This window comes from Nicotiana tabacum, chromosome 1, assembly GCF_000715075.1.
Source record: "Nicotiana tabacum cultivar K326 chromosome 1, ASM71507v2, whole genome shotgun sequence".
Classification (NCBI taxonomy): Eukaryota; Viridiplantae; Streptophyta; class Magnoliopsida; order Solanales; family Solanaceae; genus Nicotiana; species Nicotiana tabacum.
The window spans coordinates 52,429,059-52,441,903 of NC_134080.1; the positions used below are offsets into that span (position 1 = coordinate 52,429,059).

General features: G+C 33.4%; 1 protein-coding gene across 1 annotated transcript; it reads left to right on the forward strand.

The window, feature by feature from the left end:
* Nucleotides 1–6,451: 6,451 nt before the first annotated feature.
* Nucleotides 6,452–6,895, forward strand: LOC107763494 (glutaredoxin-C6-like). The gene has a single exon (XM_016581977.2). It carries the CDS (start codon nucleotides 6,452–6,454, stop codon nucleotides 6,893–6,895), a length of 444 nt encoding a protein of 147 aa, XP_016437463.1.
* Nucleotides 6,896–12,845: the final 5,950 nt, after the last annotated feature.

Here is a 12,845-nt window from a genome sequence, read left to right on the forward strand (position 1 = left end):
TCGGACAGGCACAAAGAACTAAGCCAAACTTATGTCGATCCTTTGTTCTTTGTCAAGAACAACAGAGCGACATCTGTTTCGCCGAGTCCGAACCACAAAGCTTGATAGAACAGCACTTCCCGGACTTGCATGCTACCAGGATTGACAGAAAAAATGATTTTGAACTTTTGGGGTTGACCTCAGATTCAAGATTCGCGGAGCTCCAGGCAGATTCGAAGGAAATTGGTCCGGAATTTAGAAAAAGGGGAGTGAGGGAGTCATGGGGTATTGTTTTGGTGGCGTTTGGAGGTGGTGTCGCCACCGGACGGTGGTGGATTTAGGGGCGGCTCAGCTAGGGTTAGGCTTGGGTTCTCTGATAGGGGTGTTTGGAACGATGAAATGAAGGGGGGGGGAGGGGCGTTAGGACATATATATATCAAGTAAGGGCTCAGTTCCCAGCCGTCCTATCATATGGGATCAACGGCTGAGATTGGATTCCAGAAAACGACGTCGTATGGTACTGGGGAATTTGGACCGGGTTGGACGGTCTGGGCCTGGGTCAAACGGACGGGTACGGGAAAAATGGCTTTGGGCCTGGGCACTTTTAACTGAAGGCAGCCCAATTCTATCTCTTCAATTCTTTTTCCAATTTTCCATTAATTTTCAATTCATTTTCTTTTTTAAAAATCTTTTTCTTTTTTCCAAAATTAAAATTAAAACCTAAATTAAATCCTGAACCAAATTATCCTACCAAATTAAATTAATTAACCCTAATAATTGTTACTACAAATAATTAAAAACCAAATTAAAGGAAAAACTATCAAAATTCAAAATAAAAATTAAAAGTGTAAAATAAACTTCTTTTATGATTTTTCCCATTTTATAAAATAACTAATTTGTCAATTAATCCTAAAATGTAAAATTAAATCCTAAATGCAAATGCAACATATATTTTGCAATTTTCATTAATTAAATAAAATAAAAAATGCACAGACAAATGCAAACAATTACCAGAAAATACCACGAAAATCCCCAAAATTGCACACACTGACAAAAATTATTTTGTTTTAAATTTGTTGGAGTAGTACATATAGGAAAAAAATCACGTGCTCATAGTATTTAGTTTAATTATTTTAAAGAAAACTTGTATTAGGTATGGTATTTGATATTTTAAAATAAAATACCGATACCGTACCGAAATATAAATTATATTGTATAATACACATATAATTAATTATAATATAAATAAAAAAATTAAAATTATGCTTTCCTTTATTTTCTAAGTTCATCAATTAACTCTAAGTAAGGAACCCGTTTGGCCATAATTTGGGTTTTATTTGGTAAACACATCTTTGGCCATAGATTTTGCCTATATTTTGGAAAAATCCCAAGTCCCAAATCCCAAATCTTAAAACCAGCTCAATAGCTCGTTTTGGGCCAAAATATTTACAAACACTAATAATATACATGTTTTTCCAAAATAATTTTGGGAAATATATTTTTGAAGGAAAAATATTTTATTAGAAATCTCTCTAAAGATCTCTACAAGTCTTTATTTCCTCCACACATAAAATAAGCTATCTATACCCTATTTATAATAGTATGAAACATATTTTAACTAGAAACATGAAAGTCTATTCCTATATTTATTCTAATTGTAAATCCTTTTTAGACATGAATTAAATAAATCAAATCGTAAATAATTAAGGTTTCCTACTACAACTTTGAATTAGTTTTCCAACATTCTCCCATAATTCAAAGTTGTATAAATCTGGCTTGTTTGTTGTGCAGTTATGTTGGAGCACTTCTCTAACTTTCACTTTTGATGAAGCACGTCTTCATCCCTCATTGATGCTCTTTGTCACCAACACCCAATTTTATTGAAGCACTTGTCTCCAACCGTTGATGCACTTCGTCACCAATACCGGATTTTATTGGAGCGTCTGTCCCTAACTCCCGATGATGCACTTTGTCACCAACACCCGTTTTGTTGAAGCACCTGTCTCCAACTCTCGTTGATGCACTTTGTCACCAACCCAATTTTGTTGAAGCACATGTCTCCAACTCACGTTGATGCACTTTGTCACCAACCATTGATACACTTTGTCACCAACACCCAATTTTGTTGAAGCACATGCCTTCAACACCCGTTGATGCACTCTGTCACCAACACTCAATTTTGTTGAAATACATAATCAACTTCCAACTTTTTTAAACCTTTCTCTAACTTTTAGAGAAGAGTTTCTTCATCTTGTGCCATATTTGTTTGCACATCTTTAAACTTGTTTTTTTTCTTGAATCTGTCTTGAAACTTTTCATCAAATAATCTAATTTTGTTGATAACTATTTATGATTTTGTCAAAATATTTTTTGGCCAGACGGGCAACACACATTGCCTAGCACAGCCCACCGGCAGCGGAAGCTACTTGATTCTCCACAAGATCGTAGAAGCTCTGATACCAATATAAAGGAAAAATATTTTATTAGAAATCGCTTTAAAGATCTCTACAAGTCTTTATTTTCTCTACACATAAAATAAGCTATCAACACCCCTATTTTATAATAGTTTGAAATCTATTTCAACTAAAAACAAGAAAGTCTATTCCTATATTTATTCTAACTGCAAATCCTATTTAGACATGAATTAAATAGATCAAATCCTAAATAATTAAAGTTTGCTACTACAACTTTGAATTAGTTTTCTAACAATTTTGAAGATGTATGTCCAAACACATTTTCAATTTCAAACCAAACTTCACCCAAATCAGATTTTTCAAAACAAATTTGGGAATCTACGGTCAAACGCTAGCTAAGTAACAAGACATTTCTTATGATCAAATTTATTATTTTATGTACAATTTTCTCTCTCTAGGTTGATATTTGCTAGTTTTGGACAAAATTTTTGTCAACAAACAGTTTTTAGTTTTGTATTTTTGATTAATTTAATTAAGAATATTATATTCTATGACTCTTCGCACTAATTAGGATTTAAAGTGAAGTTACTGAATCGAATAAATCGAAACCGAAAAGAAAAAAACTGAGTCATATTAAATTTAATTAGGTACAATATTAGTATAGCATTTTAAAAAATCAAATACCGAAAATACTGAATCAAAATATTTAAATACGGTACAATATCGACCGACAAACACCCTAGAGAGGGGTAAAAAAAAAGGAAGGGTAATTGATATGGAAATTACCCATACATCTTTCTTGCAATGGACATATTGCCCACAGAAGAACACGTCAGCAAAGTTTAAAAATCTACGTAGCAAAAGGGAGCAAGTGATAACGTCAGCAAAGACCGCCTACCCATTGGGAGTAAAAAAAGGCGTCCAAGCCAAGATGACGTCAATTTGCAATTAATTCACACACACTCATCACTCCATGTGATTGTGCCCATTTTCCCCTACTATTTTACTCGAAAAGTCAATAGTACCCCCTACTATTTTCCACTATTCCCGACCTACCCTGCTACCCCCTAATTTCTAACTTCTCCCACGCGCTCTATATGTTTTCTCTCCTCCACTTCTTTCCTTTTCTTATACTCCATATATTTTTAGAAAATGCAAAAGTTAAATACATATATAAACAAAGAACCAATATTATCTCGTGGGCTTCAACATATTATATATCAAATAGAAAAGAACATGAGATTAAGGAAATTAAATGATTTTCCAATATAAACAAGTAATAATCTTTTAAAATATATAAAAAGCATGATATATAATATAAAACAAATTGAATATATTTATTCAGATTTTGTTTGACAATTTTGTATAATGTAAATTTAATTAATTTCATTATATTCAAAAGTTATATAAAATTGTTAGTACTATTTATTATATCATATAAAAGGTGTATATGTTGGAATTTTTGATTATCCACGTTTAAAATTGCAACGCGGGGTCAAGTGGCCAATTTTGTAACTAATATTAAACAAATAATTTTCTGTAGCCACTCAATAATTGTGGGTGAAAATATATTGGCCTCCGTTAGAAAGAAACAAACACTAAAGCACTACATCCCAAAAAATTTCAATTGGATTTTGCTTTTGGGTTATTGCACAATATCTCACATTTTTTTTAAAAGGGAAAAGAATGACTTGCTTTTAGATTAAGTGGAGTAAAAACTGAAAGTCAATGGTCACTCAACTTTATCAAATTATCCCCTAAAGTTATTTTTCTTTCGTTTGTAATAATAAAGTCACTGAACTATGCCTATTGCACTCAGAAGATCACTCAACTAGATTTTTTAAATTTTGGATTGCCAAATACCTACTTTACCCTCTAAATTATAAATATTTATCTTCTTTTATTTTTTTAACTTTTTAATATTATGATTTTCCCTTTTTAATTTATATTATGCACTTACCTATAGAATAAATAAATATTATTTATAAATTAAAAAAATAAAAGTATTTAAGCATCTATAATCTATAATGTTGGAATAACAAAATAATGAGCATAGTAATATTAATTAGAATAATTTGTTCGCGATAATTTAGTATTAACAACAAAAATTTAAAAATTTATTTACACAATTGAGAATGAAAGAAAGTAAAGGTTGTAAAATATATATTTCATGCATGTAATATAAAAATAATTATTTAAATAAAAATATTTTTATAATATATGTATATATTCTTGAAAATTATGCTCAATTATATTATATATATTCCATGCACGATTTAACATAGTATATTTTACCCTATACAGATAATCTCCCTACTTTCCGGTGACATAACTTTGTGCCGTCGGAAAGTTGATAGAAACATAATAATATAATTGAGCATAATTTTCAAGAATATATAATGTATATTATAAAAATATCTTTATTTAAATAATTATTTTTGTACTACGTGCATGGAATATATATTTTACAACTTTTATTTTCTTTCATTCTGAATTGTGTAAATAAATTTTTGAAGTTTTGTTGTTAATACTAAAATTATTATTATTAACAAATTATTCTAATTAACTTTTTTTTTACTAAGCTCGTTATTTTGTTATTCCAGCATTATACATGCTTAAATACTTTTTATTTTTTAATTTATAAATAATATTTATTTATTCTATAGATAAGTCCATAATATAAATTAAAAAGAGAAAATCATAATATTAAAAAGTTTGAAAAAATAAAAAGAAGATAAATGTTTATAATTTAGAGGATAAAATAGGTATTTGGCAATCCAAAATTTGAAAAATCTAGTTGAGTGACCTACTGAGTGCAATAAGTATAGTTCAGTGACTTTGTTGTAACAAACGAAGTAAAGTGACTTTAGGTGATAATTTGGGATAGTTGAATGACCATTTGAGCAATGGACTCTAAAAACTGATGGTTTGGGTGAAGCGCATGGTTTCGACCTCACGATTCCAATGGATGCTTTGTTTTCTATGAGCGTTCCTCCATTTTGATTCAAAGAAAGTATAATTTCGAATCTAATGTAAACTTTGTATTGATAGTAAGACGAATGTGACCTGATACACTTGTTCTTGAGGACAATATCATTATTATACATAAAAATATATGACCAATAACGATATATGACTATCCCCTTTATTATTATTTTGCCACCACCAAAGGATGTGGTGCATTGATGTGACTGTTCTTCCTTTAACCAAAGATCTCGGGTTCGAGCCTTGAGTATGGAAAAATCCTTGGTAAGGAGCGCTTCCTCCCGAATAGGGTCATACACAGCACAAATCCGGATATAGTCGGGCTCCAATATAGGTATCGAATATCGGGCGGGAAACAAAAAAACAAAAAAAAAATTGCCGAGTTGCTTATGTAGCTATATTGAAAAAATATAACCATAAAGAGGTTTGGTCAAATGAATAATGTTTCTTTACCCTTATTTAATAAAGATAACAGATTCAAATTTTTAGAATAAATTTTGTTATTTTCTCCTTTAATTGGACCTTACGCAGCGAAAATAGTGAATATGAAAACAAAAATAAGATATTAGAAAGAAGTTATATTTTCCTTGCCCTGCTCCTGACTGACTTCCTAATGAATTCCAAATAAGCTTTTAATTCGGTGTTGAGTACATAATCACCTGTTCAAATATAGAATGTTCTGAACAATTTGACCCAAAAATAGAAAAGGAAAAACTAATGTAAAAGCCAAGAAATAGATCATTGAGATCTTTCTCTTTTGCCGTCTAGCTCTCGTAATTATCTCCTCATTCACCCTTCCCACTCTCGCGCGTCATATGAGATTCTCACATACTCCCCCTTGTCCCCACCTACCCCTTGATTGAAGGGTTGGTGGGGGTAGGGGTGGGAGGTGGCAATCCCCATAGACACAGCATAACTTACGTAGTATGTTACTTTGTGATGTAACATTATTGCCACCCTTCCATTTAGTATATAATCTCTCTTCTCCCTTACCTCTATCTCCCAAATTCCTTCCCTTTTTTCCTTTCTCCCTTTGTTTGTTGCATCTTACAATTTACACCTCCTCTTTTATCATGAGAGGCAACAGCTTCTACGGGCCGTTTTCCGATGGCGGAGTACGGCTAGAACTCACTCCCACCACCAATTCACCGCTCGCCATCGACGTGGCGGAGTCGACGGAGATGAGAATTCAACGCCTCATCTCCGAAAACCCTGTCGTCATCTTTACCCGTTCGTCTTGCTGCATGTGCCACGTCATGAAGAAATTGCTATCTGCTATAGGGGTTCACCCTACTGTGATTGAGCTAGAGGAGGATGAGATCGCCGCGCTTCCGTCCACCGCCGCCGTCACCGGCGATGAGGTTATCTCCGATGGTTCCGGTCCCGGAGAAGCGCCGGCGGTATTCATCGGCGGGACACGTGTCGGCGGGTTAGAGAGCCTCGTGGCACTTCACTTGAGTGGCCGTCTTGTTCCGAGGCTTGTGGAAGTTGGTGTCATCACTGATGTGGTATTGTAAAATTAAGATAATTAATTTCGTGTTTTTATGAAGCTATATTTTGTAATTCAATTATGGTGAAAAACAAACAAAAAAATATTCCCTTAGGAAAAGAAAATAATTAAGTAGTAGTATTAGTTGGTTCTTTTCTTAGTTAATTACTACTATTAGCTTTGATAATTATTCTATTTTCTGGTGCAGTAATGAAGTGTTATATAATATCTGTATTTTAATATTTAAAAAAGGTGTGTTGCTTCTTTCTTTCTTTCTTTCTTTCCATATTGGGGACTTTAGGACTCACTTTTCCTCAAACTAATTGAAACGTCAAAATGACTAAATGGGGCAGCTATTAAATACTATTTCCAGTTTAGTCTTAGTTTGCTTTGAATATCCCTACCATTGAGGAGGAATATTCTTGAATTATTTAATTAATAATTTACAAGTGCTAAAAAAAATATTCAATGACTTGGGATCAAAGTTAAATCTTTTGCTTTTCACCTTCTTATTTTGACTGATAAACTTTTGATTTTGTTTGAGGAATCGCTTGTGTTAATTGCAGTTTTAATCAAACAAGTAATTTTTTACTGATATATGTGTCACAGTACGTGTGGGATTTCAGTGGATTGTTGTTGTAATACGTCATACTTACAATACCATTTGATTAGTGTTTTAGCTAGCGTGAAATCTTCAATCTTTCTTCAGCCTTTTAAGTAGAAAAAGCCAGAATCTGGATAAGTTTATTTGCATTTCGTAAAAACCAATTTTATAAGATCATATTTTAGGAAATAAAACTTGTGGATGTAGATTGCCTGTCATGTATTAAACTAGAAATTAACAAATGTCAAATTAATTAAAGAATAACGTTGTAGATGTTTTATTCACATATTTAACAGGAATAGTGAATGTCGAATTAGAATGTACTAGCTGTCCCTGAGATGTGAGCTAATAGTCTAATACAATGTGATTAATTAATTAATCTCCGTCTAGACGATGTCTTTTGACGGATAAACCAAAATGAAATCTTTTTGACTTTTAAAATAGTACGTAAGTCATGATTAGCTGGAAAGCAAGGAAGAATGACATATTATATCCCTTAATCCGGGTTAATTATTATCTTGCTTAAGCCACACTTAATTGCTGAAAAATAGGGTTCAAAGTACAATATTCCATAAGCAGAAGAAGAAAAAGTGAGAAAAAGAAAGAAGAATAAAAGCCCAAATGAATATTGACAGAATTGAATGATGAAGAGAGGGAGTAGAAGAAGAAAGGAAAAAAAGGGAACCTTCAAAAATTATTGGTGGGCAAGAAAAGAAAGAAGGAAGAGAGTAAAGCAAAACAAAGCAGCAATTGCTTTGGCTGGCTTTGGTGCTTTTAGCCTTTTAAGTATTTTGAAAAGTTATGGAAGTGTTATCTGCTGATTGAAGATTGTAGGGAAGTATTGAAAATGAAATGGGGAATGGCCAAATGACATAAATACACTGCTTTAAAAAGATTCTACGTGTATTGTTATTGTTGTCATTGGATGACAGACGTCTTTTCCCTTCTATCACGTAGTTTTCTTTATTTATTGGTGACCGAAATTCGCATTCATGATAATTTGTGTTGAAAAAAGCTATTGGGTCGGGTCCGTTTACAGTGGGAGAAATTTAAAAATAGCCAGATTTACAACTGGTCGTTCAAAAATAGCTCAGTTTCAAAAGTAATCGAAATTTAGCCACTTTTTATATAAAGATAAATCTGAGCGAAAACACTGTTCAAAATCTGGATAATACGTCAGTATATTATACTGGAGTTCCAGCATAAGTATGCTTGAACTCCAGCATATTATACTGGAGTTCCAAGATAAGTATGCTGGAACTCCAGTATAATATGATGGAGTTCCAGCATAAGTACACTAGAACAGCAAGTATAATTGTCCAGTATAATATACTGGAGTTTGGAGCACCGGTGCTCCAGTCTCCAGTATATTATACTGGAGTCAGCAAAGTATACTGGTCCAGCATAATATGCTGGAGTTCATACACAGGTGCACCGAACTCCAGTATATTATGCTGGACCGGTCTCTGTTGCAGCAAAACAGTGACTATTTTTCATTGACTTCGTAAATGCTGGCTATTTTTGAATGACCAGTCCGAAAACTGGCAATACCGTGCTATTTTTACTTTATAGTCGGTGCGAACTAGCCGTAAAAATAGTATGGTTTAGCCGGTTTTCGGAATGATCAATAAAAAATAATTAGCGTTTGCAAAGCCATTAAAAATAGTTATTATTTTACTGCAACACAGAAAATTCCAGCATAATATACTGGAGATCGATGCACCTGTGTATGAACTTCCAGCATAATATGCTGGAACTCCAACACGCGGAAGGTTCCAGCATAATATACTAGAGATTGGAGCACCTGTGTGTGAACTTCCAGCATATTATACTGGAACTCCAGTGTATTATACTGGAACTCCAGTATACTTATGCTGGAACTCTGGAATTCCAATATATTATGGTGGAGTATTTTTCGAATTTTGAACAGTGTTTTTGTTCACATTTATCTTTACATGAAAAGTGACTAAGTTTCGATTACTTTTGAAACTATGGCTATTTTTGAATGACCACTTGTAAATCTGGCTATTTTTGAATTTCTCCCCAATTAGCCTATTAGTTTGGGGTATTATCATTTTTAGCACGCGCCAGACACTATGTACATCTGGTAGGCGGTAGCCGAAAAAGTGTATAAAATTTATATAATTTTTGTATATAACATACATAATTTACATAGATATAAATTTTATACATTTTTTCAGCTATTATTTTTATAGCGACTATACAGTGTTATTTTCCATTAATTTGTATCCTCCTACTAAATTCTACTTATACTCTATAATATATTATTATGAGCATAGAAAAACTATATTTTCCTAATATTTTATGCGAAACAAATGACAGCTAGATTAAGTTTTCTACATCAAGGGAAGAATTATTTCGTCTTGTGGTAATTTTTACCGATCGATAACTCAAACCATAATTGCTGCAAATTTACTTTCACGAGGAGAAATCCGTAAGTCTCCAAATATCATATTTAGAGCTAGAATATGGGGTTTGTGAGTTGAGATAATGAATCGGAAATATATACTCATCTAACTTTATATATTTATCTTTTGCACATATAACTCTGAAATAAGAAGTTATATCAATTCATAAATGAATTATTGATTCCGTCATTGACAGCAAAAAGGGAAAAGGTTAACAAAATATCTAAACAAAAGTTCTTTGGCATGAGGAAGAAACAAACCCCCCACGGCCCCACTTCTCCACCACTGAGGAGAATTATATTTGCAGTTTGAGGAATCAGAATCTTGAGAAGCTGGGTTTTGAAAGTAACCTCAAGAAAAGTGAAAAAAAAAAAAAAATCCAATATATCGTAATCTAACGAAATTCAGTGTTACAGTACACAGAGCAACACTTAATAAACTACAATTGAGGAATCTTCTAAGTTCTAAATCAAACTTACCAAAATTTTCAAGATTCTATGGCATAGTGTAAAACACAGGAGGATTACTTTTAGGGGCCGTTTGGTTTGAATACGGCTTGTGTCGGGATAAGTTATACTGGTATAAGTTATGCTGCGATTAGCTATACTGAGATTGTTTTTTATCCATTGTTTGGTATGTTGTATTAAATATGACAATTGCATAATTTGTAAAAGAATGTATAAGTTATATCGGTGCTAATTACCCCACCTTCTATAAGGTATAAATTATCCCGCTGTTAATTTTAATCTTGGGATAACTTATACCTGATTTGCTAACCAAAAGAAATATTAAGGTGGTATTAAATTTTTATACCAGCATTATAACTTCTTATACCTCGTACCAAACAATTCCTTAATGACTAGGAAAAGAAAAGGGAAAAAGAGAGAAAAAGGAGGTGGATCTGTAACTTGTGAGGTAATTTATTTGTGGCATAAATTTCGATATATTTATAAGTGGGAGAATCTGACAAATTTGATATTTATAAGTTTGTAAATATTATTCTATTAATAATAATAACCATGAACGTGTCATAAAAAATATTGTACGAGACACAAGTCAGGTTCTGTCAACTCAAATTGTCACATACACGCATGTTTTTGGATTATACTCTGATGAACAAATAAAGAAAACAGAAGGAATTGAATAGACATATCTGCAAACAAAAGTAGTAAAACATAAGAGTAGAAAGATGATGAATCGCAAGACATAAACGCTGAGAAATTTAGCAGCTTTTTATATAGTATATGGTGAAAGTTATACTGATCCTGTAAATCTGCATAACAGTCCGCTCTCCAAAAAGAAAATATAAGGTGTCGCTTGCTACGAGGTATAAGTAGATATAGTGCTGGTATAAAAATTTAATATCACCTTAATATTTTATTTGGTTAGCAAACCTGGTATAAGTTATTTCGGGATTAAAATTAGTACCGGGATAACTTATACCTTATAGGGGGTTGGGTAATGTCACGACCCGGATTTCCCACCATCGGGTGTCGTGATGGCGCCTACTATCGGAGCTAGGCAAGTCAAATATTTAAAACACCTTTCCTGCTTTCTTTCAAACAAAATAATAAACGAGACAAAATTTAAGCGGAAGACATTAAATTTAAAGCAACTGAAAACCAAAAGTGCGAAAGTTTAATATACGTCACTACCCAAGGTCTGGTGTCACTAGCTCACGGACTACTACAGAATATTACAAACAATGTCTGAAAGGAAATACATCATGTTTGTCTGATACAAGATGAACAAACGAAAAACATGGAAAAGGACTTCGGCCTGCGAACGCCAGCTAGGCTACCTCGAGAGTCCCTGGACTGAAGACAGCTCCCAGAAACCCTACTGCTGTGGTCCGTAAGCTGCTCCCTGATCTGTACACAAAAATTTGCACATAGTGTAGCATCAGCACAACCGACCCCATGTGCTGGTAAGTGCCTGGCCTAACCCCGGCGAAGTAGTGACGAGGCTAGACAGTACCTACCACAATTAACCTGTACAGATATATATACAACAAGTGCAAGAAAACAATAACAAGATAATACAAAGTAAAACTGGGAGGGGACATGCTATCGGGGAGTAACAGATAAAAATGAAATATCGGAAATAAGCAGAAGAGACTCGGGTTCCCATGATATATATATATATAAGTGGACGGCGTGCCACACGATCCCATAATATCATATATAAGTGGACGGCGTGCCACACGATCCCATAATATCATATATAAGTGGACGGCGTGCCACACGATCCCATAATATCATATTTAAGTGGACGACGTGCCACACGATCCCATAATATCATATATAAGTGGACGATGTGCCACACGATCCCATAATATAGTTCATAATATCTGACTTCATATAGTAGACCTCTTCAGGGGAGAATGACAACTCAATACCTTTAACCCGACAAGGGTACAGCTAACAGCCCAAAATATCCTGACAAGGGGGAATATATATATCAGTCTACACATCCCGGTAAGGGAGTATTCACAACACATTCTCCTTTTTAAATCCATTCTTCCTTAACTAACACCTTCATGTTCGAGCTAACGCTCCAAAAGTACATCAATCGCAATTTTACCTCAACCGTTCACATTATATGAAACTCATCAAATAAACAAGGAGATTGTATCACATTATTCCAATTAAAAGCAATCAAGACTCACGGTCATGCTAGACTCCGGTGCATAGATAACCGTCACCATGCCTATACACCGTACTCCACATTAGCAAGTAGCAAATATCATCCTAATCCTATTCCCTCAAGCCAAAGTTAGAACAAACACTTACCTCGAATGCTCCAAACTCAACTCACGCTTCTAGTATAGCTTTACCTCTTGATTCCACCCCCAATCCGCTCGAATCTAGTCATAAGTTACTTAATCACATTAATAATTACTAAATGAATCATCCACAATGCATGAAAATAGATTTTTCAAGGTT

Excerpts from the sequence above, each read along its gene's own strand:
- LOC107763494 (XM_016581977.2), top strand. The coding sequence starts at position 6,452 with ATGAGAGGCAACAGCTTCTACGGGCCGTTTTCCGATGGCGGAGTACGG.